Genomic DNA, 27,836 nt, shown 5'->3' on the forward strand with positions numbered 1-27,836 from the left:
GCCCCGCGCAGGCCATCTACTTGGGGAACCGCCAGTCGCCCATGCTTTTCTGGCAGGGCAGGGTCTGCTCCTACCCTCGGCTTGGGGAATGAGAGTCGCCCAGGTGATCCCTCTGGCGTGGGACCTGCACCGACTGGAGAACAATTGCTGGGAGTCTCCGGCTGCTGGCTGGGCCCCTGGAAGAGAGGCAGTCGCCAGCTTCACTCATACTCAGCCCGCGCAGACAGGGAAAAACAGGGAGTCAGGCTGGTGCTGTTGGTTTGTGAGAATTGTGAGTTGCCCTGTGTATTCAGCCACAACACAGGGAAAGGTCCACACCCAAGCCTACGAGAACAAGAAAGCCTGGCTGGGAGTGCGCACCCTCATGTCAGACCAGGGCTGGGAAGCCTGGGAGAAAATCCACTCTCAGTAGGGCGCGGGTGAGAGGCGCCAGTCTGGATCTTGGGGGGTACTGGCAAGACCAGTTGAGTGTACCAAGGCCCGAGAAGAGCCACAATAACAGCCCCTCAGGCTGCTGCAGTTAGTGAGACCAGAGGGTTTCACTCACTGGACATCAACCGGAGGAGTAGTGGGAGCAGAGAAGACCAAGATACCTACAGGAGACTGCACAACTGAATTCCACAGGTATCCTCCACAGAAGTTCACACCATAAACTCAGGGTACCAGAAAAGACCTAAGAAGCTGAGGCCAACGAGAAGAGCATCACAAACAATGGGGAGACAAAGACACAATCCCCAAATGAAAGAAAAGGAGGAAGACTCAGAAAGAATGTTAGATTAAATAGAGGCAAGTCAACTATCAGATATTGAATTCAAAGCACTGGTTATCAGGAAATTCAAAGAGCTTACAACGAGCTACCAGAAACTACAGGGGAGCTACAATGATCTCTCCGCAAACTATACAAGCATGAAAAAGGAAATAGAAACCATCAGCAAAGGCCAAGAGGAAATGAAAAATACAATTTCTGAACTGAAGAACACAATAGAAGGTACGAAGAGTAGGATTGATGAGGCAGAGGACCGCATAAGCGAGCTCGAAGACAGGGTGGAAAGAATCTCCCAGACGGACGAGGTAATGGAAAAGAGAATCAGAAAAAATGAGGAGAGTCTAAGAGAAATGCAAGACAATATGAAACGTAATAATATCCGAATAATAGGAATACCAGAAGGGGAAGAAGAAGAACAAGGGATAGAAAACCTACTTGAAAGAGTAATAACAGAAAATTTTCCTAAGATGAGGGGAGAGAAAGTCACACGAATCCAGGAATCGCAGAGAGTCCCAGGCAGGTGGAACCCAAAGAGGCCTACTGGAAGACACATCATCATTAAAATGGCAAAACTCCAGGACAAAGAGAGAATCCTAAAGGCAGCAAGGGAGAAAAAGGAAGTAACAAACAAGGGGGTCCCAATAAGGTTGGCTAATGACTTCTCAATGGAAACATTCCAAGCAAGAAAAGAATGGCAGGAAATATTCCAAGTAATGAGAAACAGAGGCCTACAACCAAGGCTACTTTATCCAGTAAGGCTCTCAATCAAGATAGAAGGCCAAATAAAGAGCTTCCAAGACAAAAGAAGTCTAAAAGAATACACTTCCACCAAACCAGCTCTACAAGAATTACTAAAAGAGCTGCTTTAAGGAAAGGAAGGAAAAGAGAGAGACTGAGAGGAACAAAGGAAGATAAATGGCAATGAATAAGTACCTTTCGATAATAACTTTAAATGTAAATGGATTAAATTCACCAATTAAGAGACATAGAATAGCTGAATGAATAAGAAAGCATGACCCACACATATGCTGCCTTCAAGAGACCCACCTCAGGTCAAAAGACCACCACAGACTGAAAGTGAAAGGATGGAAAAAATTCTCCAAGCAAATGTACAAGAAAAAAAAGCCAGGGTAGCAATCCTCAGATCAGACAAAATAGACTTCAAAAAAAGGCTATAAAGGGAGACCTAGAAGGTCACTTCATAATACTCAAGGGAAGAATCCACCAAGAAGACATTAATATCATAAATATATATTCACCCAACATAGGAGCACCCAGATATATAAAGAAAATCCCAGAGGATCTGAAAAATTATATTGACAGCAACACAATTATACTAGGGGATTTTAACACCCCACTGTCAAAAATGGACAGATCTTCCAAACAAAATATCAACAAAGATATAGCAGCATTAAATGACACTCTAGAAGAAATGGACCTAATTGATATATATAGAGCCATTCATCCCAAAGAAGCTAAATACACATTCTTTTCCAGTGCACATGGAATATTTTCAAAAATAGATCATATGATAGGACACAAAAGCAGTCTCAACAACTTCAGGAAAATAGAAATCATACCAAGCATCTTCTCTGATCACAAGGGACTGAAATTGGAAACCAACTCCACAGGAAAAAAACCAAAACACCCTAAAACATGGAGATTGAATGGTATGCTATTAAACAATGAATGGGTCAATATTGAAATTAGGCAGGAAATCAAAAAACTTCTTGAAACTAATGAAAATGAACTCACCACAACCCAAAACTTATGGGACACAGTGAAGGCGGTCCTGAGAGGGAAGTTCATAGCAATACAGGCTCAGCTAAAGAGGACAGAAACATTTCAAACAAACAACCTAACCTGACACCTGCAAGAACTCGAGGAACAACGAGAAAGACAGCCCAGAGCAAGTAGAAGGAAGGAAATAACCAAGATCAGAATAGAATTAAATGACATAAAGACTAAAAGCACAATTCTAAGGATCAATGAATCCAGGAGTTGTTTTTTTGAAAAGATAAACAAAACAGACAAACCTTTAAGTAGGCTCATCAAGAAAAGAAGAGAGAGGACCCAAATAAACACAATCAGAAATGAAAGAGGAGAGATTACAACTGATACCACAGAAATAGAAAGGATTGTAAGAAATTACTATGAAGAAATGTATGCCAAGAAATTTGAAAACCTACGTGAAATGGACAAATTTCTAGAAAAATATAACCTTCCAAAACTCAATGAAAAAGAAGCAGAAAACCTGAACAGGCCAATAACAGCAAATGAAATTGAAGAAGTAATCAAAAACTCCCATCAGACAAAAGCCCTGGACCAGAGGGTTTCACAGGAGAATTCTACAAAGCTTTTAAGGAAGAGCTAACCCCTATTCTTCACAGTCTATTCCAAAAGATCCAAGAGGAGGGAAAACTCCCCAACCCTTGTTATGAAGCCAGCATCACCCTAATTCCAAAGCCAGATAGAGACACAATAAAGAAAGAAAATTACAAGCCAATATCACTGATGAACATAGATGCTAAAATCCTCAATAAAATATTGGCAAATCACATCCAACAATACATCAAAAAGATCATACACCACGACCAATTGGGATTCATCCCAGGGATGTAAGGATGGTTCAATATCCACAAATCAATAAATGCAATACACCACATAAACAAAAGCAATCACAAAAACCACATGGTGATATCAATAAATTCGGAAAAACCTTTTGATAAGGTTCAACACCCATTTATGATAAAGGTACTCAGAAAAATGGGAATAGAGGGAGCATTCCTCAACATAATAAAGGCCATATATGAAAGACCGACAGCCAACATCATACTCAATGGGCAAAAACTAAAATCTTTTTCACTAAGAACAGGAACAAGACAAGGTTGTCCACTTTCATCACTTCTATTCAATATAGTATTAGAAGTTCTAGCTGCAGTGATCAGATAAGAAAAGGAAATAAAAGGCATCCAAATTGGAAAGGAGGAAACAAAACTGGCCTTGTTTGCAGATGACATGATAGTGTACATGGAAAACCCTATAGCCTCTATCAAAAAACTGCTGGAACTAATAAATTAATTTGGCATAACAGAGGGATACAAAGTCAATATCCAGAAATCAAAGGCATTTCTGTATACCAACAATGAAGCAGCAGAAGCAGAGATCAGGGAAAAAATACTATTCAACATAGCAAAAAGAAAAATAAAATATCTGGGAATAAACCTAACCAAGGAGGTAAAAGACCTGTATACGGAAAACTACACAACACTGAAGAAAGAAATCAAGGAAGACACAAACCAATGAAAACATATACCGTGTTCATGGATTGGAAGAATTAACATCATCAAATTGTCCATACTACCCAAAGCAATTTACAGATTCAATGCAATACCTATTAAAGTACCAATGGCATATTTCACAGACATAGAACAAACACTTCAAAAATTTATATGGAACCAGAAAAGACCCTGAATAGAATCTGCAATTTTGAGAAAGAAGAACAAAGTAGGAGGGATCACAATACCTGATATCAAACTGTATTACAAGGCCACTGTAATCAAAATAGCCTGGCACCAGCATAAAAACAGGCACATAGACCAATGGAATAGAACAGAGAGCACAGAAATAAACCCAACTCTCTGCAGTCAATTAATATTCAACAAAGGGAGCAGTAATATAAAATGGAGTAAAGACAGCCTCCTCCACAAATGGTGTTGGGAGAACTGGACAGCTACATGCAAAAAAAATGAAACTTGAGCACCAACTTACACCATACACCAAAATAAATTCAAGGTGGATAAAAGACTTAAATATAAGCCATGACACCATTAAAGTCCTAGAGGAGAACATTGGCAGGAAAATATCAGATATTTCACGCAGCAACTTTTTACCAATATGTCCCCTAGAGCAAGGAATATAAAGGAAAGAATAAACAAATGGGATCTCATCAAAATTAAAAGCTTCTGCACAGCTAAAGAAAAGAGAATTAAAATAAAAAGACAATCAACTGTCTGGGAAAACATATTTGCCAATGATACCTCAGACAAAGGTTTAATCTGCAAAATATACAAAGAACTCACATGACTTCACTCTAAGAAGACAACTAACCCAATTAAAAAATGGGGAAAGGACTTGAACAGACACTTCTGCAAGGAGGACATACAGAGGATCCAGAGACACGTGAAAAGATGCTCAATATCGCTTGCTATCAGAGAGATGCAAATTAAAACCACAATGAGATTACACTTTACACCAGTGAGAATGGCTATCATAAACAAAGCAATAAACAAGAAATGTTGGAGAGGGTGTGGGGAAAGGGGGACTCTGGTCCACTGTTGGTGGGATTGCAGACTGGTACAACCATTATGGAAAACAGTATGGAATTTTCTCAGAAAACTAAAATTGGACTTGTCTTTTGACCCAGCAATTCCACTGCTAGGGTTGTATCCTAAGAACACTAAAACACCACTTCAGAAGAACATATGCACCCCAATGGTTCATAGCAGCACAATTTACAATAGCCAAGAGTTGGAAGCAACCTAGGTGCCCTTCAGTAATTGAATGCATCAAAAAAGTCTGGTACATATACACAATAGAATTTTATGCTCCATAAAGAAAGAATGAGCTCCTACCTTTTGCAACATCATGGATGGAACTGGAAAGCATTATGCTGAGTGAAATAAGCCAGGTGTTGTAGGACAAATACCATATGATCTCACCTTTCACAGGAAGCTAAATGACAAAACAAACAAGCAAGCAAAATATAGCCAAGGACACTGAAATAGAGAACAGGCTGACAGTGGCCAGAGGGGAGAGGGGAGGAAATTTCAGGGGACGTAGGGGAGGGATATAGAGGAACATATATAAAGGATACATGGACAACAACTGAGAAGGGTGGAAATTGTAGGAAGGGGGGAAACCCGGGTGTGGGATGTGATAGGAGTAATAGACAGAAAACTGTACTTGAAAAATAATTAAATAAAAAATTGGGGAAAAAATAAGTTATTAACATATAAAAAAGAAGGTTTTTTTTTTATTTTGATGATATCCCGTTTCATCTTTCCTTTATGTCCCTTGCTCTAGGGGACACATTAGTTAAAATGTTTCCGTGTGAAATATCTGAGAGTTTCCTGCCTATGTTCTTTTCTAGGAATTGAATGATTTCACAGTTTATATTTAAATCTTTTATCCACCTCCAATTTATTTCTGTGTATGGTGTAAATTGGTGCTCGAGGTTCATTTTTTTTTGCATGTATCTATCTAGTTCTCCCAACATCCAATTGCTGTTTCATAAATAATAATAAGGACAATGAAGATGACAGAGAAAATGTGATCTGATTACTAATCTGGCTTTATAAGTTAATAACTCACTGATAGAGTTTAAGGCAATATAGCATTTCTGCAAGTGAATAAAAGGAAGATGAATCTTATATTTTATGACTTATTAGAATGTTCACTGTGCATACTCCAAATTATGCTTGAACTATAAATAGATTGCATGTTGTTTTAAAAGAGGATAGTCATTTGCTACATACAGGACTATAATCAGAATGTATGTTATTCATGTATAAAGGATGCATGAACAAAGCCAAAGGGTGTAGTTTTGAAGGTAGGAGTTGGGTATGGGTAGGATGAGGGTGCATAGTGGGCTGGAAATGGAGACCACTGTACTTGAACAACAATAAAAAAGAATGTGTGTTATTAAAATAAAAATTATGTACTTTATAAATACAAACTACTGTTATTTATAAGGATTATTGTGTCTATACAATGAAATTTAAACCAAAGACATGCTTAAGAACCCCAAACTCAAATATTTTGTAAATCACTGGATCAAAAGGCACTTCTATCTTTAGGTTTTTGAGGGGTAGCATGATAAAGTAATGGGGAAAAGGTGGGACAACTCTAACTGAGCAACAGAAAATAATAATAATAATAATAATAATAACAACAACAACAACAACAACAACAATAGAATGGACCCTAAAAGTTTCTATCATCAGGGATTAAAACACTGTTTTCCCTCTTTTTCTTTTCTTTTGTTTACATAAGATGATGGATGTTAGGTAATTGTAATCACTTCACAATATATATAAGTCAAGTCACTAAACTTACACAGTGGTCCCTGTCAAATACATCTTAATAAAACTGGACAATTCAAATATATTTTGCTGACAAATTTCCTTTGAGGTTGAATTTGAAAAAGAGAGAAAATATGCTATTTATAATATTCATAAAACATATGAAAGTTAGGAACTTGCCTCAAAAATTATAGAACCTAGATGAAACTCTAATAAGAGTCACCAAAGGAGACTAAAATAAGTACAAAATATACACTATGTTCCTGAATGAGAAACTTACTCTTTTAAAAATCTATCAAATATCCAAAATTATAAGAAATTATCTTACCAGAATCAAACCACACCTTAAAGCCAAAATTATTTTTAATCCATACAAAACTGGCATAAGGCTAGACAAATTTCAATGAAAGAATAGTAAGCCCATGTATATAATACTTATTAAATGTGAAAAAATTGCATCACAAACCAATCATCATAACTGAAAAGATATAAGGTTAAATGATAATATGAAGATTAAAATTTGGCAAAGAATGATACACTTTTAAAAAGAGTCTCCTAAAGATTTTTAGAAATGATAAATGTAGTAATTGAGATTAAGAACTCTGAATGAGATTAACATCCAAGTAAGGTACAGTTAGAGAATTGGTGAACAGAAAATAGGGACAGAGAAAATACATGAACTGATCAATTTCTGTGGAAAAAATATTTCTAACTTGAAGTACAAAAATGCAATAGTCACCCAAGACAAGAAGTCTCATATAAGTGAAACTTAACCAACAAAACAAACAAGCAAGAAAAATATAACCAGAGACATTGAAATTAAGAACAAACTGAGAGTAACCAGAGGGGATATAGGAGGGGGTAATGGGGGGAAAAGGGGGAAGTGTTTTCAGGAACATTTATAAAGGACACATGGACAAAATCAAAGCTGGGTAGGATCAAGCGTAGGAAATGGTGATGGCTGGGTTGGGGGCAAAATGGAGACAACTGTACTTGAACAACAATAAAAAATGTGGGGGAAAAAGACAAGAAGTCTTAGCTTTAACATTCCCAAGTATACCGAAATAACATATACTTTATTATGGGCTGAATGTTTGTGTCTTCCCAAAATGCTTTTGTTAAAATCCTAAATCCCAATTTGATGGTATTAGGAGGTGTGGACTTTGGGACATGATTTTGTCATAAGGAGGCCCTATGAGGGATGGAATTTTTGTCCTTATTAAGACCCCAGAGAGCTCTCATCCCTTTGGCCATGTGAGGACATAGTAAGAAGACAACATCTATGAACCAGGAAAAGTGTCTTCACCAGACAGGGAATCTTCAGGTACCTTGATCTTATACTTCTCAGCTTCCAGAACCATGAGAAATAAATTTCTGTTGTTTAAGCCAGGGTCCTCAACTTTCAGGCCATGGACCAATACTGGTCTGGGCCTGTTAAGAACTGGGCACACAGCAGGAAGTGAGCTGGAATGTAATGCACTTGAATCATTCTGAAACTATCCTCACTCTCAATCCCAGTCTGTGGAAAAATTGTCTTTCATGAAACTGGTCCCTGATGCCAAAAAGTTTGGGGACAACTGGTTTAAGTCACTCAGTCTATAATATTTTTGTTACAGCAACCCAAATGGACTAAGATACATCTACATAGTGAAAAAATAATTTTGACAAGAAATATTAGAGGATATTTGATTATTTATGAACAATAGAACAAAGGTATAAAGGTGCAATTTATTAAAATACTAGTTAATTTGTGACTGTGACCAAACAGTAGCTCCTGAAACTCTAGGATTAAAATATCACTGGCAAATTTTTAAACTAATGTAAATATATGATAACTTATTTGTAGCTATTATTTCTTCATACACTTCAAGAGAAACTTGAATATTATTTCTTGAAGAAATAAAAATGGATGCTTTGTTGTTGTGAGATACTATGAATCCCCTTATATTTCACCTGTAATAAGTACACAACAAAGCCACTTTTACAAAAACCTATCACAATGTGTAAGATTCTTTAGGAAAAGGAACACTTACATGTTCAAAGGGTCCCACAATGTTACCTTGTTGACTCCCCCTTCTCCTGAGGTCCCCCTGTACTAGGTTCACCTTTCCCCTCACCAGAGAATTATAGCTCTTCATGTTAGAGGCTGGTGTAAAGGAAAGGAATTATTTATTCAAGTTATATAGACTTAAGAGTAATGACTTAATGTCTTCATCAAAATCCTAAAGACCCAAGCCCTGGCTGGTGTAGCTCAGTGGATTGAGCATGGCGCCTGTGAACCAGACAATCACGGTTCAATTCCCAGTCAGAGCACATTCCTGGGTTGTAGGCCAGTTCCCAGCAGTGGCCAGTTCCCAGCAGGGGATGCACAAGAAGCAACCATACATTGATGTTTCTTTTCCTCTCTCCTTCCCTTCCCCTCTAAAGATAAATGAATAAAATATTTTTAAAAAATCCTAAAGACCCTTAAAACATCCACAAACACACACAGTCCTTCTTTCCCCCTCTGCCCAGTCCAAGGTATTGTATCTCAGGAAAAGAAATAGAAAGTCACGTGATGATTCTCTGCCAAAGCCAAGTGGTGGTTCTTTGCTAAAGCTTCATGATGATTCTTCTAATGGCTGCAGTGGGGAGGGTGGTCCCCCCAGCTCTGGCCAAAGCCATTTGGTTCTCTTTGCTAAAGCTACATGGTGATTCTCTCTCACATGGCTGCAGGAGTCCCCACTCTGGCCAAAAGCATGTGGTTCTGTCTTCAATGGCTGCCGCTTGTACAATTAAAACCCCTTGCCAATCTTCCTCTGCAGCCCCATTTCCGACTCCTCCCACAATCTGCTACACTTGCCAGCACTCCTGTATCCTTCCAGCTTTACTGGGCTGCCATAGTGAGTCTGGGCAGGCATGGCTCCAAGGCGTGGAGCCAATCTCCAAGCTCTCACGCAGGTGCTGTAATGGGGTCTGGGAGTTGCCTCCCAGTTACATCTTGGGTGGAAATCACTCCCTTCTTCCTGGCTCAAAGTATGGCCATAGCTATTTAACATATCTATGAAACCAGTTAAAAGTTATAGATATGTTAAATGACCATTCTAGAGGTTATCTGCAAAGCTGTGGCTATGCAAAACAACTCAATGGCCCTGCTCCATATATCCCACCCCCCGCCAGCTCAGACTTGTGGGGGTGAGGACATCCCATATTTTTAATATCTCCTGGACACCCTGAATTCTGGACCTCATTAAAAATCCTTTTTTGGGGGCCCCCGTGGCTACACCCTCCTACAACATTGCCAGTCACACCAACATTAAAGAACTTCCACAGTGTACAAGACCTTATATAATCACTCAAAATTCTGGTCCCTTCCCACATCTAAAGCACTGCTTGAACCACTCTTCTCCTTACTGCAGCATTTATATAGTACAGACCTCCATGCTATTTTTTTATTTTGCAAAGCATGTTATCATCCCTGGGCTCTTTCACTCGTGTGTCCTCTGCTTGGAATTCACTCCTCAAAGATAACTGATTAGCTAGCTCTTTCATCTCATTAAATATCCTTATAGAGAGGACTTTTCTTACCATTGCCCTACCCCTACCATTCATTAGTTTTCCTTCCTAGCACTGATCACTAGCTGACATAATATGTATGTGTTCATATTCTCTCTTCCTCTCTCTCTCTCTCTTCCTCTCTCTCTTTCATATGGGAATGTAATCTCCCCATGAGGGCATAGATACTGTGAGCTCACCACTGAGTCCCAACACCAAGAATATTGCCATAAATATACAAATATAAACATTCAAAGTATATGTTGAATCATAAATTAAGACATGAAAAATAAAATTAGCCAAAATTATTTAGAAATTAAAATTAAAGTTTTGTTTCAGTCCATAGCTTTTAATGTTTATTCATTATTCATTTACCACTCCTTTGAAATACTTTTTCTTTTGAAATGTCATCTTTTTACCAATTGTAGGTACAGTGGGCAAAACTGTAAATCAAAGTGTACTGCCCGCTCAGCATTCATTCAAGGATTGGGCACAAACACACACTATAACAATTTGATTCCCTGCCTCTAGAACTAAAATATAAGCCCAATAACTTCCAACCAAGACAGTTGTACTGGACATGTTCCAATGCTGGATCTTGGCAAGCCCTCAAAGTTGCTCCAGTTCATATATTCTCCAGAATCAATAATTCTTTCACTTGGAAGCCAGCCAGTACTTTCCCATAGACTACCCATTTCTCCCCACCATTTTAAAATTAATTAGTCAATTTATGTTGCTCACAATTTAAATCCTTATTAATACCCATGATAAGCTTACATTCAATCTCATATGCCTTCAAATATACAAGTTAACAGGAGTCTCCCAGCTCTCCTTTTTTCTGTCTTTCTCCTCTTCTTTTTCCCCACTGCTTGTTCTGCATACACATTCCAGTTATATAATGCCCAGTGCTTAGTTCAGCACTTCCTCTCTGGTGATATCTCCCTAATGTGCCCTTTCCACATTAGGATTTTAATATTCCTAAGTAACTTATCTTTCCTCCTGTCTAGCACTGTTTACTAAGGGCTGATGTAGAAGTTGAAAAGTAATCAATGTTTCCTTTCCACATACCTGATTTCACCACCTCACATACCTGATTTCAACACCTCTCCTTCAGCACCTGTACAACAATTTGCACAACATGATGAGGGTTGAGCCTCACAGTAAACCATCTTGAGGGTTGATTTCACCCATTAATGGGACAACAGTAATCAAGAACCAACAGGAGGGCCCACATATCACACTCAAAAGTAATTTCTACAGCATCCAGCTCAGGTGATTGAGGAGATTGTACCACTGCTTCCCACAGGACATCTATTATAAAAGGCAACTTCATCAATTCTGGGAGTCATAGAAGATCTGTTTAATACATAGACACAAATACAAAGAGACCCCTAAAGTGGGGAAACAAAAAAAAATCCCAAAAGGAAAGAAGAGAACACTCTCCAGAAAAAGAGGCAAATGAAATGGAAACAAGAAATTTATCAGACATTGAGTTCAGAGAAATGGTTATGAGGATGCTCAACAACATTATAAGTATGTAGAAAGCATGAAAAATAACTGGACAGAAATAGGGAATAACATATCTGAAATAAAGAATACACTGAAAGGGATAATCAGGTTGGCTGAAGCAAATTATTGAATCAGTGAATTAGAAGACAAGATAGAAAAAAATCAATCAGAGCACCAAAAGGAAAAAAAGAATTAAAAAGCAGGAGGATAGTTTAAGGTATGTTTGTTACAACAAGAAACGTAACTACCACCGCATCATGGATATACCAGAAGGGAAAGAGATCAAGGGATAGAGAATCTGTGTAAAGAAATAATGACAGAAAAGTCCATAACTTTGTGAAGGAAAAAGTCACATAAGTTCAGGAGCATGGAGAATCATAATCAAGAAAAACCCAAACATACCCACACCAAATTATATATTAAGTAAAATGGCAAAAGTTAAAAACAAAGAGTAAATCTTAAAGGCAGCAAAAGAGAGGAACATAGCTACCTACAAGGGAATTCCCACCAGCTGACTTCTCACCAAAAGTGAGTGGCATGAAATATTCAAAGTAAAAAATGAGGACCTGAGTCCAAGATTACTCTATCCAGCAAGGCTATCATTTAAAATTAAAGATGAAATAAAAAGCTTATCGGATAGAATAAAAGGAGTTCACTATCCCAAAACTAGCATTGCAAGAAATGTTGAAGGGGCTGCTATAAAAAGAAATAGAGAGAGGAAAGATCATAGGCATAAAGAATAAAAATCATAATAAATAAATACTTATCAATAATAATCTTAAGTGTAAATGAATTAAATGCTCCAATCAAAAACATAGGATAACTGAATGGTTAAGAAAATAAGACCCATATATATACTGTCTACAAGAGACCCAACTCAGACAAAAAGATTCACAGAGGCTGAAAGTGAAGAGATAGAAAAAAATATTCCATGCAAATAGAATGAAAAAAAAAAAGCTGGAGTACCAATACAGTAACCCAAGTGGGGGAAGGCAGTTAATGGGGGAAAGAAAGGGAAGAGTCATCAACATGTACAAGGGACCCATGGACAAAGACAAAGTGGGATAGGATTGAAGATAGGAGGGAAGTGGTGGTAGGAAAATGGAGACAACTGTTCTTCAAAACAATAAAAACAAGTTCAGGATCCAGAGTGGTCCTAGATAATCACACAGCTTCAACCAGAAATGTCTGTGCAGGAGACAGAGACTGTGACCCTGACCCGCACATATGAAACTAGTGACAGTGGTTATTATTTGCGCTGGTACAAGCAGCCTCCCTGCGGGGAGGTGATTCTCATTATCCACCAAGAAACATATAAGAAACAAAATGCAATGAATAATCGCTTCTCTGTAAACTTCCAGAAAGTAGGCAAACCCTTCGGCCTTAGGATCTCAGACTCCCAGCTGGAGGATGCAGTGATGTATTTCTGTGCTCTCGTGGGGGCACAGTGATGAGTGACAGGGAGAGGCATACAGAAACCTCAGACCACAGCACCAGTGTCAGGGGGCAGAGGAGAAGTGGCTGCAGTAACAGAAATATAGAAAATCATTGTCTTCTTTTGGGAATAAAATTTCCTTCTATCCAAAAAGAAAAAGAGAGAGAGAAGACAAGATTTTTTAGCAAGTACATGGTAGTTGCTTTTAAAAATGTGTTGTCGTATCACTGAAGTAGCCCATAAATCTGGTCATCATTCAGTTAGTCAGAGATAAACAGAGGGTTCCAGACCTGAAAATTTATCCATCAATAAACAAGTTTTAGTAGAATTACTTCTGTGTGTGTGTATATTAAGCACACAGCCCATTCCAAATGTAATTAACATAGTCACAAAGAAATCTGAAATATCAACAAATATAAATAACATACCTTAAGATGACCCCTAAACCCCTCTCTCTGATTTTTGGGATGTGGAAAAAACCAATGATTTTTTCTAATCAACAGAATCTGGCCCAGGTTAGGTATCTGCAGGCCCTTGATTAGATTATGTGAAATTTCATCTTAGCAGAACCAGAGACATACTCTCCTTGGCTGGTTTTGAAGATATAAGCTTCCACAGTATATAAGGTCTGACAAAGCACCAATGTATCAAGGATCTGTGGAACCTCTAGAAGCCCCACATTGAGAGCCAGGAAGAAAGTATGGACCTCAGACCTACAACCATATACAACTGAATTCTTCCAAAAAACACAAGAAAGTTTGGAAGAGAACCTCATTCTCCAGAAAGGAATGCAGCCAATACATATCTGAATGAAGCCTATAGACATGAGCAGAGGACCTGGCCAAAATCTGCCCTGAGATATAATAAACATGTTGTTTTAAAGCTCTAAGTTAATGATAATTTGTTACACAGCAACAGAAAATGAACACACTAGTGCATGAAGGAGACAAGAAGATAAAAGGCATGTTCTGTAGAAGACCAAAGATGAATTGTAGATTAACACATGCATTGCTTTTTTACTTACCAGCTTATCTACCCAATCCACCTCAAGGCAGTGATGTAAGTTCCCTTTTATTTACTCTGCTGTTGTAATTCAGTCCCTAGATTATAATTACAGTACATTCATCTGCAAACAACGAACTTGAGAAAATTAAAAAGCTACTCAAAAGAACTTAAATACGAAAAGTAATATATTAAAAATACTTACAATTTCTTTAAGATAGCTATAAATTCGTCTAACTTTTCTTCAATTTTTTTTGATCCATAGAGAGTATGACCACCACGTGCTTTTTTAACATAGACAGCTATGTTGTGAGAATCATTGTCAGATTGTTGGGGCTGAGTTTCTTCTGTTTCTTCAGAGGGTTTTCTGAACAAGGAAACAATATTTTACCATATTGCATATTACACACAAATTACTGACATGAACTTTTACTTTATTGTTAAGAGTAGAAATTCACTGTTCTGAAATAAGTTGGCATTTTAATAATATATTCCTCTCCAAAGCCTTAGTTCTCTTCTTTCACCATCAGTAGAACAGTTAAACATGTCACTCTGTTAAATCTAAAAATGGGCATTACAGAAAAGATTGATTACATACAGAATTTTAGTATAGGTATTATAATTGTCCGAAGTGATTGAAGAATAATAAATTAAGTGTACATAATTTAAGGAAATACTTTAAGTCAATGGTTAACATCCTTATATTTACACCCAAAACTTGTTTCTCAGTGATTTTTTAGCTGTAAGTGCTTTTATAAAATTTTTGTCTCCAATTGGCAAACTATGAACATTTTGAAAGCAACCATCATACTTTATTCTTCTGCTACCATATGTTACACATATAAGTCCTGAGGAGATGTAAGAATATATGACTATTTCCCATTCATTATTCCAGTTGCAATCTCTTGCATTAAGAGGTCACTGAAAACCTAGAGGTAATGAATCTAATAAATAATGTCCACCCCTAGGGGAAAAATAGTGAAGGATATTATAAAAAACTAAATTAGTATAGATTCATCACCTTTACTTATTATATACATTGAGAATATTTTGTGTGTGTGTGTTTTGCAAACATTTTTTTTATTTTTTTATTTTTTTAATTTATTTTTTCCATTTTTTTGTTTAATTATTTTTCAAGTACAGGTTTCCATCTATTTTTCCCAATATTTTTATTTAATTATTTTTCAAGTACAATTTTCTGTCTATTACTCCCATCCCATCCCACCCCCCATGCTCCTCCCTCCCTCCCATTTCCACCCTTCTCAGTTGTTGTCCATGTATCCTTTATATAGGTTCCTCTACATCCCTCCCTTATTTCCCCTGAAATTCCCTTCCCTCTCCCCTCTTGTCACTGTCAGCCTGTTCTCTATTTCAGTGTCTTTGGTTATATTTTGCTTGATTGTTTGTTTTGTTCTTTAGCTTCCTGTTAAAGGTGAGATCATATGGTATTTGTCCTTCAACACCTGGCTTATTTCACTCAGCATAATGCTTTCCAGTTCCATCCATGCTGTTGCAAAAGGTAGGAGCTCCTTCTTTCTTTATGCAGCATAAAATTCCATTGTGTATATGCACCCCAATGTTCATAGCAGCACAATTTACAATAGCCAAGAGTTGGAAGCAACCTAGGTGCCCGTCAGTAAATGAATGGATCAAAAAACTATGGTACATATACACAATGGAATTTTATGCTGCAGAAAGAAAGAAGGAGCTCCTACCTTTTGCAACAGCATGGATGGAACTGGAAAGCATTATGCTGAGTGAAATAAGCCAGGTGTTGAAGGACAAATACCATATGATCTCACCTTTAACAGGAANTGTTTCTCTGGATCCTCTGTATGTCCTCCTTGCAGAAGTGTCTGTTCAAGTCCTTTCCCCATTTTTTAATTGGGTTAGTTGTCTTCTTAGAGTGAAGTCATGTGAGTTCTTTGTATATTTTGCAGATTAAACCTTTGTCTGAGGTATCATTGGCAAATATGTTTTCCTAGACAGTTGATTGTCTTTTTATTTTAATTCTCTTTTCTTTAGCTGTGCAGAAGCTTTTAATTTTGATGAGATCCCGTTTGTTTATTCTTTCCTTTATATTCCTTGCTCTAGGGGACATATCGGTAAAAAGTTGCTGCGTGAAATATCTGATATTTTCCTGCCAATGTTCTCCTCTAGGACTTTAATGGTGTCATGGCTTATATTTAAGTCTTTTATCCACCTTGAATTTATTTTGGTGTATGGTGTAAGTTGGTGCTCAAGTTTCATTTTTTTTGCATGTAGCTGTCCAGTTCTCCCAACACCATTTGTTGAAGAGGCTATCTTTACCCCATTTTATGTTACTGCCCCCTTTGTCAAATATTAGTTGACTGTAAAGAGTTGGGTTTATTTCTGGGTTCTCTATTCTATTCCATTGGTCTATGTGCCTGTTTTTATGCTGGTACCAGGCTATTTTGATTACAGTGGCCTTGTAATACAGTTCGATATCAGGTATTGTGATCCCTCCTACTTTGTTCTTCTTTCTTAACATTGCAGCTGCTATTTGGGGTCTTTTCTGGTTCCATATAAATTTTTGAAGTGTTTGTTCTATGTCTGTGAAATATACCATTGGTACTTTAATAGGTATTGCATTGAATCTGTAAATTGCTTTGGGTAGGATGGACATTTTGATGACGTTGATTCTTCTAATCCATGAAACAATGAATCAGCAGGAGCAGAAATCAAGAAAAATGTCCCATTCGATGCAGCAAAAACAAAAATAAAATATATGGGAATAAATCTAACCAAGGAGGTAAAAGACCTGTATGCAGAAAACTACACAACACTGAAGAAAGAAATCAAGGGAGAATATTTTAAAATAAAGTTAAATATAAAATAAACATTATATAGAATAAAACAATGGTATCAAATAAGAAAGAACTGAGGTTATGACATAAAACAAAGTTTATTCAGGGTGTCTAGGGATTCCAGTCTGGGAGTCACAGATTCAAGAGGAAACCTAAAATGTGCTCCAGAGAAGACAGAAAAAGCCAGAGCATGTACAGTGAAAAAATACAAATTGTTTTCAAATATTTCCTACTGGCTGTCCAACATGGCATTCTTACTAGTCTAAAATGGTTTGGCCAGGTCCACTGGACAATATTCTGGGGTAGACCTTAGCAGAAAACATGGAAGTAAAAGCCAAGTGTGAACATGCATGAAGCACATACATAAAAAGCTCAAAAGCCAAAATCTGACTTCACTAATGGCCTCCTCACTCCATTTTAGGCCCTTTGACAATAGTGACTCCATTCCAGATATTTTTGTTCACAATAACATCACACATTAATTTCTAACACAAATTTGAGTCATTTTATGTGGCCTACTTTGCTAACCATTACACACACATATCTCCTTAACATTAGTCATGTGACATAAACAATGTTGTCCCCCATTTATGAAATAAAAAAATGCAGCTTGAGTTCATATAATTTGGGGGAGAGGTAAGATGGTGGAGGAGTAAATGGAAGCCACACTAACCTTCTTCTAGGACCAGTCTACAATTACAACTAAATTGTGGAGAAATCACCCAGAACAAACAAACAAAAAACAATAGAGAGAGAGAAGTCTAATAACCTTGGACAGACAAAAGAATCTCTAGCACTAACTGTCTTGTAAGGAGTGCAGTGGACTTGAAAAGGCTGGCTAGGTGCCCACAGGCAGCAGCACTGGAAGGATAATTAAACAACAGGTTGGACCCCCCTGAGCAGTGTGGGAGTTGAAAACCCCAGCTTAAAACACCAGAGCCCCAAAATACACAAATAATAGCCAGTAGCAACAAGTGGCAGGCTTACTCTCTGCCAGAGATGGACAGCTGGAGATGAACAGCCGTTTAAAAGGCCAACACAAAAATTTTCATTTACAGACACATACCTGGGGCTTTGACAAAGGCAGGGGCAGAGTGGGCTGGAGATGCCTGAGGAGAGACTGGGGATGGAAGCTTTGGGAAGAGAGCTGAGAGAGTGCCAGCTGGGATCCCAGTGCTGAGTCATCACCCATACTGAAACACTCATCATGCTCCAGGTGACCACTCCTCTGAGCAGCAGCAACCTGAGGGGAAACAACAGCCCTGCCAACAGGAGAGACTCTGTTCCAGCTCTGTGGTGCATAAGCCTGACTGTTGAGAACAGAGTGACTAGATTAACAACAGAAGGAAACATCCACAGACAGTAGATACTTAGCAAACAGGGCACAGATTGGACTAGAGACACTTGAGGAGAGACTAGGGACAGAGGCTTCAGGGAGAGAACTGAGAGAGTAGCCACTGGGATTCTGGTCCTGAGTTATTCTACCTTACAACAGCAGTGATTCAGCTCAGGGAGACCAGTTCCCTCCAAGCAGCAGCAGCCTCGGGTTAAACAATAGCCTCAACTCCAGGAGGGATTCTGCCCTGACCTATGGGGCCTAAGACTCACTGCTGAGTGGAGAGTGACTAAATTAACAACTGAAGGAGACAGCCACAGACAGTAGATCCCTGACAGTCTCAAAGCCAGCTGCCTAAGGTCAGACATGGTTAACGTCTGACATCACCAGAGATGGATCCAGAAAGTAAAAACAGTGGTTAATTCTAGAAGCTACTGAGATGAAATCCACTGTGGTCTTCTCTGTGATTATAATATTTCCTTTTCTGCATAGATTTATAATATTCATTCCTTGGTCATTGTTTGTGAATATTAAGTTATTAGATTTTATACTATAGTTTATTTACCTTTCTTATAATAATCTTAATCTCTTTACATCCTTATTGATAATGGTTCATTTCCTGCTGAGTGGGAATGCAGAGGGATATCTTTTTTAATGTGGGTCTGTTCCCTAAGCTTTGTAGTTCCGTTTTGTCATCACCTGCACAACAGCATACAAAATATGGTGGGTGAAGTGACCCTCAGTTAACAAGTGGGAGGGAAGGATCCACTGAGGAACAACATTCAAAACCCGACTACATCCATTGAACTATCATAAAGGGCACAAAGGGCACCCAGAGAGCATCAAGTACAGGAGTTCAGGAACATTGCAAAACTGAATCTCACAGGTCTCCTCCCATAGAAGTTCACACTACAAATGCAGGGAGTCAAAATAGATCAATTTAACAAGCAGAAGCAAACAAAAAAGAGTCTCACAAATAATGGGAAGACAAAGAAATAACACCCAACTGGAAGAAAAAGAGGAATCTTCAGAAAGAATGGTAAATGAAATAGAGGCAAGTCAATTATCAGATATTGAGTTCAAAGAAATGGTTATAAGAAAGCTCAATGAGCTCATTGAGAATTACCAAAAACTACAGGGAAACTAGAATGAACTCACATCAACTTTCATCGGCATGAAAAAGGACATTGAAACAATCAACAAGAGCCAACATGAAATGAAGAATACAACTTCAGGAGGAAAGAATATAGTAGAAGGAATTAAAACTCAGCTAAATGAAGAGGAGGATCAAATCAGCAAGCTGGAGGACAATTAGAAAAAACTCCCAGAAAGAGCAAGAAAAAAATTAATACTCAAAAAGAACAAAGAGAGGTTATGGGAAATGCAGGACAACATGAAATGTAATAATATCAATATAATAGGGATATCAGAAGGAGAAGAAGAGGACTGAGAGATAGAAAACATGTTTGAAAAAGCAATGATGGAAAATTTCTGTATTTTGATGGGAGAAAAAGTCAGGCAAATCTAGGAACAGAAGAGGGTCCCAATCAAGAGGAATCCAAAGATGCCCACTCCAAGACACATCATAATGAAAATGGCAAAATTAAAAGACAAAGAGAAAATCTTAAAGGCAGAGAGGGAGAAACAGGAAGTGACACAAAAGGAAGCCCCCTTAAGGCTAGCATTGACTTCTCAATTGAAACACTACAAAGACAGAAGGGAATGGCAAGAAATATTCCAAGTAATGAAAAACAAAGACCTGCAACCAAGATTACTCTATCCACCAAGGCTCTCAATTAAAATGGAAGGCAAAATAAGGAGTTTCCCAGACAAAAGAAGGCTGAAAGAATACACTCCCACTAAACTAGCACAGGAAAATATACTAAAGGGACTACTTTAAGAAAAGGGGAAAAGAAGAGCGAGAAAGAGAGAGAAACACAGGTATAAAGAGAATAAAATGGCAATACATACCTACCAATAATAACCTTAAATGTGAATAGGTGAAATTAACCAATCAAAAGACATAGGGGAAATGAGTGGATAGGAAAAACAAAACCACATATATGCTGCCTACAAGAAATCCACCTCAGAATTAAAAACCTACACAGACTGAAAGTGAAGGGCTGGAAAAATATTCCAAGCAAATGAACAGGGATGAAAAGCTGGCATAGGAATACTTATATAAGACAATATATATTTGAAAACAAAGTCCATAAAAACACACATAGAAGGACACTTCACCATTCTCAGGGGAAAAATTCATCAAGAAGACATAAGCATTATAAACATATCTGCACCCAACATAAGAGCACCCAGATATAAAAGGAAAATCTTGGAGGACTTCCAAAATGATATAGACAGCAACACACTTATACTAGGGGATTATAAAACCCCATGTCAACAATAGAAACATCTTCAAACAAAATACCAACAAGTGTATTGTGGCATTGAACAATGCCTTACAACAAATAAATTTAACTGATTACATTTATATTTATATTTCATTCCAAAGATGCAAAATACCTATTCTTTTAAAATGCACATGGAACAGTTTCAAAGAGAGACCACATGATATGACACAAAATAAGCCTCAACAAATCCAAGAAAACTGAAATCACACCAAACATCTTCTCAGACCACAAGAGTATGAAACTAGAATCCAACCTTGAGGATAAATCTCAAAAAACACTCAAATTCATGGAGACTGAATAGTGCACTATTAAAGAAATAATGGGTTAATAATGAGATGAAGGAATACATTAAAAAGTTTCTGGAAACAAATGAACTCACAACAATCCAAACTTATGGGACACAGTGAAGGCAATCCTGAGAGGCAATTTCATAGTGAAGCATGCTACCTAAAAAAGATAGAAACGTTTCAAGTAAACAACCTAATCCTCCATCTACAAGAACTGAGAAATAAAAATAAATGCAGCCCAGAGCAAGTGAAAGGAAGGAAATAATCAAAAACAGAGCAGAATGAAAAGACATGGAGTCTAAAAAATAATTATAAGGATCAATAAATCCAGGACCTGTGCCTTGAAAAGATAAACAAAATGGACAAAAGTTTAAGTGAGTTTATGAAGAAAAAAAGAGAGAAGACCTAAAAACACAAAATCAGAAATGAAAGAGGAGAGATTACAACTGATACCAAACAATTACAAAACAAACAAGCAAGCAAAATATAATCAGAGACATTGAAATTAAGAACAAACTGACAAAAATCATAGAATAGGTGGGAGAGGTAATGGGGGAAGGGAGAATGGTTGACAAGGAACACATATACAGGACATATGGACAATATCAAAGGGTGGTAAGATAGAGAGTGGAAGGTGGAGATGACTGGGTGAGGGGAGTCATGGGGGAAAATTGAAACAACTGTACTTGAACAACAATAAAAGAAAAGTAAATAAAATAAAGATCATTTTCAGATAAAAAATAAAATACAAAGGATTGTAAGAAGGTACTACAATGAACTTAATGCCAAAGAAATTGAAAACCTGGTTGAAAAGGACAAATTGCTGAAAAAATATAATCTTCCAAATTCTATAAAGAAGAAGCAGAAACACAGAACAGGCCAATAAAACTGGAGAAATTGAAGCAATGATCAAAAAAATCTCGGCACACAAAAATTCTGGACTGGACAGTATCACTGGAGAATTTTACAAAACATTTAATAAAGAGTTCCTCCCTATCGCTCACAGAGTATACTAAAAAATCTGAGAAGACAGGAGACTCCCAATCTCTTTTTATGAAGCAAGCATGATCTTAATCCGAAAAACAGATAATGATATAATAAAGTAAGAAAACTACTGCTCAATATTGCTGATTCACATTAAACTAAAATCCTCAACAAAATATTGGCAAACTGCATCCAGAAATACATTAAAAAGACCACACAACATGATCAAGAAGGATTCATCCCAGGGATGTAAGAATGGTACAATATTTGCAAATCAAAGGGCATAATACATCACATAAACAAAAGGACACACAAAAATCACATGATCATGTAAACAAATGACAAAAAATCATTTTGAGATACAGCACAAATTTATGATAAAAACACACAGCAAAGTGGGAGTAAAGGAAGCATAGCTCAGAATAATAAAGTCCATAAGTGAGAAACCTGCAGCCAACATTATACTCAATGGGCAAAAGCTAAAAGCTTTCCCACAGAGATCAAGAATAAGACAAGTATGTCTATTTTCACCACTTATTTTCAATGTAGTATTGAAAGCCCTAGCCACAGTGATCAGACAAGAAAAAGAAATAAAAGGCACCCAAAATGGAGAGGAGGAAGCAACACTTTCATTGTTTGCAGATAAAATGATAGTGTACATAGAAAATTTTATAGACTCCATGAAAAACTACTCAACCTAATACATGAATTTGGCGAGACAAGAGGATACAGCCAATATTCAGAAATTGAACACCTTTTTGTATACCAACAATGAAATACAAGAAACAAAAATCAGGAAAAAAATCCCACTTGATATAGCAACATAAAAAATAAAATAGGTTTATTCCTTAGTTAGGAATAAACCTAACCAAGGAAATAAGAGACTTATACTTAGCAAACTACACAATATTGAAGAAAGAAACTAAGGGAGACAAAAATAAATGGAAGTATAAACAGTGTTCAGGGTTGGAAGAATTAACATCATCAAGATGCCCATATTAACCAAAGCAATTTATATATTCAATTCAATCCCTATTAAAATATCAGTGACATAAAGGAAAGAATAAACAAATTAGATCTCATCAAAATTAAAAGCTTCTTCATGGCTAAGGAAAACAATATCAAGATAAAAAGAGAAGCAACAGCATGGGAAAACATATTTGCCAATGATACCTCAGACAAAAGTTTAATCTCCAAGATATATAAAGAACTCACTCGACTCCACTCAAAGAAGACAAGCAACTCAATTAAAAAATAGGCAAAGGATTTGAACAGACATTTCTCCAAGGAGGACATACAGAGGATCCAGAGAGACATGAAAAGATGCTCGATATCACTTGCTATCAGAGAGATGCAAATTAAAACCACAATGAGATACCACTTTACACCAGTCAGAATGGCTATCATAAACAAAGAAACAAACAAGAAGTGCTGGAGAGGCTGTGGGGAAAAGGGGACCCTAGTTCACTGTTGGTGGAATTGCAGACTGGTACAACCATTATGGAAAACAGTATGGAATTTTCTAAGAAAACTAAAAATGAACCTTTTGACCCAGCAATTCCACTATTAGGAGTATATCCTAAGAACCCTGAAACACCAATCCAAAAGAACCTATGCACCCCGATGTTCATAGCAGCACAATTTATGATAGCCAAGAGTTGGAAGCAACCTAGATGCCCATCAGTAAATGACTGGATCAAAAAGCTATGGTACATTTACACAATGGAATTCTATGCTGCAGAAAGGAAGAAGGAACTACTACCCTTTGCAACATCATGGATGGAACTAGAAAGCGTTATGCTGAGCGAAATAAGCCAGGCGGTGAAAGACAAATACCATATTATATCACCGTTAACAGGAATCTAAACAACAAAACAAACAAGCAAGCAAAATATGACCAATGACACTCAAATACGGAACAGGCTGACAGGGTCCAGAGAGGAGAGGGGAGAGAATCATAGGAGAAAAGTGGATGGACTCCCATGAATAAGTATCAAGGACACATGGACAATAATTAAGGTGGGGGGTGGAAATGGGAGGGAGGTGGGGAGCACTGGGGGGAGGCAGGGCTGGGAATATAAGACAGAAAACTGTACTTGAATAAGAATTAAATAAAAATATCAATGACATATTTCACAGATACAGAACAAATATTTTTAAAAGTTTTATGGAGCCCCAAATGACCCCAATAGCTGCAGACATTTTTGAGGAAGAATAACAAAGTAGTAGGGATCACAAACCTAATATCAAACTATATTACAAGTCCACTGTAATTAAAACAGTCTGGTACTGGCATAAGAGCAGATGCATAGATCAATGGAAGATAATGGAAAGCCCAAAATTAAACCGAGTCTCTGTTGCCAATTAATATTCAAGAAAGGGGCAGAAGCATAATATGAAGTAAAAATAGCTTTTTCAACAAATGTTATTGGAAGATGTGGACAGCTATATCTTAAAAAATGAAACTTGACCGCCATTTTATACCATACACAAAAACCCTCAGGGTGGATAAAAGACTTAAATATAATATGTGATACCAGAGTAGTCCTAGAGGAGGACATAGGCAGGAAATCTCAGATATTCCATGAAGCAATATTTTCACTGATACGTCTCCTAAAGCAAGATATATATAGGAAAGAATAAACAAATGGAACTTCATCAGAATAAAATCTTCTGCACAGCTAAAATGAAAAGATAGGGAAACAACCATATGGGAAAATATATTTGCAAATGATACCTCAGGCAAGGGTTTGATCTCCAAAACATATGAAGAACTCACAGGACTTCACTCCACGAAGACAAACACTCCATTTTAAAAATGGGCAAAAGACCATTTGTTAAAGGAGGATGTACTAAGGGCCCAGAAAGAGATGAAAGGATGTTCAGTATCACTAGCCAACAGAGAGATGCAAATTAAAATCACAATGAGACACCGCTTTCTCACTAGTCAGAGTAGCCATCATAAACAAATCAACAAACAAGTGCTAGTGAGGTTGTGTAGGAAAGGGAACCCTAGTGCTCCGTTGGTGGGAATGAAGACTGGTGCGGCCACTGCAGAATACTGTATGGAATTTCCTCAAAAAGCTAAAAATGGAACTGCCTTTTGATCTAGCAATTCCACTGCTGGAATTATGCCCTATGAATCCTGAACAACCAGTTCATAGAATCTATGCACCTCAATGTTCATAGCAGCACAGTTTACAATAGCCAAGTGGTTGAAGCAACCTAGGTGCCCATCAGTAAATGAGTGGATTAAAAAACTGTGATATATTTATGTAATGGAAAACTATTCAGCAGAAAGAAAGAAGGAGCTCCTACCCTTCACGACAGCATGGATGGAAGTGGAGAGCATCATGTTAAGTTATTAAGCCAGGCAATAAAAGACAAATACCATATGATCTCACCTATAATTGGAAGCTAATCAACAAAACAAATAAGTGATCGAAATAGAACCTGAGCCATTGAAATAAAGAATTGACAGTAACCAGAGGATTGGTGGAAAGGGATAATGGGTGGGGAGAGCACAGGGTCATCAAGAAACACATATAAAGGACACATGGACAAATCCAAATGGGGGTAGGATCAAGGTGAGGAGGTTAGGATCCCTAGGGTGGTTGGGAGTGGAGGGAAAAAAATCAAAATGAGGTAATGGATGTTTAACTAGACTTACTTTGATGATCATTTTGTAATATATATATATATATATTTTTTTGAATATATATTCATTATATTGTTACCTAAAACTAATGTAATAGGTTAATTATATGTCAACTATAAAAAGAATTGCTTAAAAATTAAGTTAAATTAAATTTTGAGACAAAAAAATCATCTACAATAAAAAAGTTTAAAAAAACAAATGGAATTAGGAGATGTGGACAGCTACACCCCAAAAATTGAAACTTGACCACCAAGTTACACCATATATTAAAATAAACTGAAGATGAATAAAAGGCCTAAATATAATTGCTAAACCATAAAAGTACTGGAGGAAAACATAGGGAGAAAAATCAGATATTCCATGTAGCAATATTTTTACTGATACGTCCCTTAGAGCAAGGTCTATTAAAAAAGAATAAACAAATGGGACTTCATTAAAATTAAAAGCTTTTGCATAGCTACAGAAAACATCAAGCCCTGGCTGGTATAGCTCAGTAGATTGAGCTTGGGCCTGTGAACCAGAGGATCACAGTTCAATTCCCAGTCAGGGCACATGCCTGGGTTGCAGGCCAGTTGCCAGCAGGAGACACATGAGAGGCAACCATACATTGATATTTCTCTCCCTCTCTTCCCTTCCCCTCTAAAGATAAATAATTTTTAAAAAAATTTAAAAAATATTAAGACTTAGAAAAAAAGAAAACATTAGCAAAATGAATAGGAATCCAATCTTATGAAAAAATTATTGGCAAATAATATCACAGACAAGGGTTTTCTCCAAAATACAGAAAGAACTCATATGACTCCACTGCAGGAAGACAAACAATCCAATTTAAAAATGCACAAAGGGGCCATGGCTAGTGTAGCTCAGTGGATTTAGTGCTGTGAACCAAAGGGTCACTGGTTTGATTTCCAGTCAGGGAACATGCCTGGGTTGCAGGCCTGGTCCCCAGTTAAGGGCATGTGAGAGACTACTACACATTAATGTGTCTCTCGTTCTCTTTCTTCCTCCCCTCTTCCTTTCTCTAAAAATAAATAAGTAAAATCTTTAAATAATGAGCAAAGGACCTGAACAGATATTTTTCCAAGGAAGATATACAGAGGGCCCACACACATGAAATGTGCCCATCAGTAGTCATCAGAGAGATGCAAATTAAAACCACAGTGAGATAGCACTTCACATTGGTCAAAATGGCTATCATTAATAAATCAACAAACAACAAATGCCATCAAGGTTGTGAAGAAAAGGAATCCCTAATGCAATATTGGTGGGAATGAGGACTGGTGCAGCTACTGAGGAAAACATTGTGGAATTTCCTCAAAAAAGTATAAACGGAACTACCTTTCAATCCAGCAATTCCACTGCTGAGACTGTACCCTAAGAATTTTGAAACACCAGTTCAAATGTACCTGTGCACCCCAGTGTTCATAGCAGCACAATTTACAATAGCGGAGTATCTGAAGCAACCTAGGTGCCCATCAGTGAATGAGCGGATAAAAAAACTGTGGTACATTTACATGATGGAACATCATGCAGCAGAAAAAAAAAGAAGGAAAGCCTACCCTTCATGAGAGCATGGATAGAAGTGGAGAACATTAGGCTAAATGAAATAAGTCAGGCGGTTAAAGAAAAATACCATATGATCTCACCTGTACATGGAACCTAATCAACAAGTCAAACAAGCAAGATAATATAACCAGAGACATTGAAATTAAGAACAAACTGACAGTAACCAGAGGGGAGATGGGAAGAGATAACAGTGGAAAAGGAGGAAGGATAATCAGAGAACATTTATAAAGGACACATGGACAAAGCCCAAGGTGTGTAGGATGGATGGTGGGATGTGGGGATGGCTGAGGTTGCTGGTAGTGAGTGGTAAGAAAAAGATGGAGACAATTGTACTTAAACAACAATTAAAAAGTTAAGAAAAAAGAGGTCATATAATTTGTCTAACTATTCACAACTAATAAACTGAAAAGAGGTTTTTAAATCTCTCTAAAGTTCAA

At 37.4% G+C, this 27,836-nt stretch overlaps 1 protein-coding gene across 1 annotated transcript in view; it reads right to left on the reverse strand.

Moving 5' to 3' along the window:
* CNBD1 (cyclic nucleotide binding domain containing 1) overlaps positions 1 to 27,836 on the reverse strand; it is a 327,528-nt gene that overhangs the window by 240,745 nt on the left and 58,947 nt on the right. The window contains exon 4 of the mRNA XM_037050237.1: positions 14,535 to 14,696. Within this exon, the coding sequence (XP_036906132.1) occupies positions 14,535 to 14,696 (162 nt within the window). The remainder of the gene's footprint in view (positions 1 to 14,534; positions 14,697 to 27,836) is intronic.

The sequence above is a fragment of the Sturnira hondurensis genome, unplaced genomic scaffold (genome assembly GCF_014824575.4).
Source record: "Sturnira hondurensis isolate 20B ecotype Veracruz unplaced genomic scaffold, ASM1482457v3 Scaffold0006571, whole genome shotgun sequence".
Classification (NCBI taxonomy): domain Eukaryota; kingdom Metazoa; phylum Chordata; class Mammalia; order Chiroptera; family Phyllostomidae; genus Sturnira; species Sturnira hondurensis.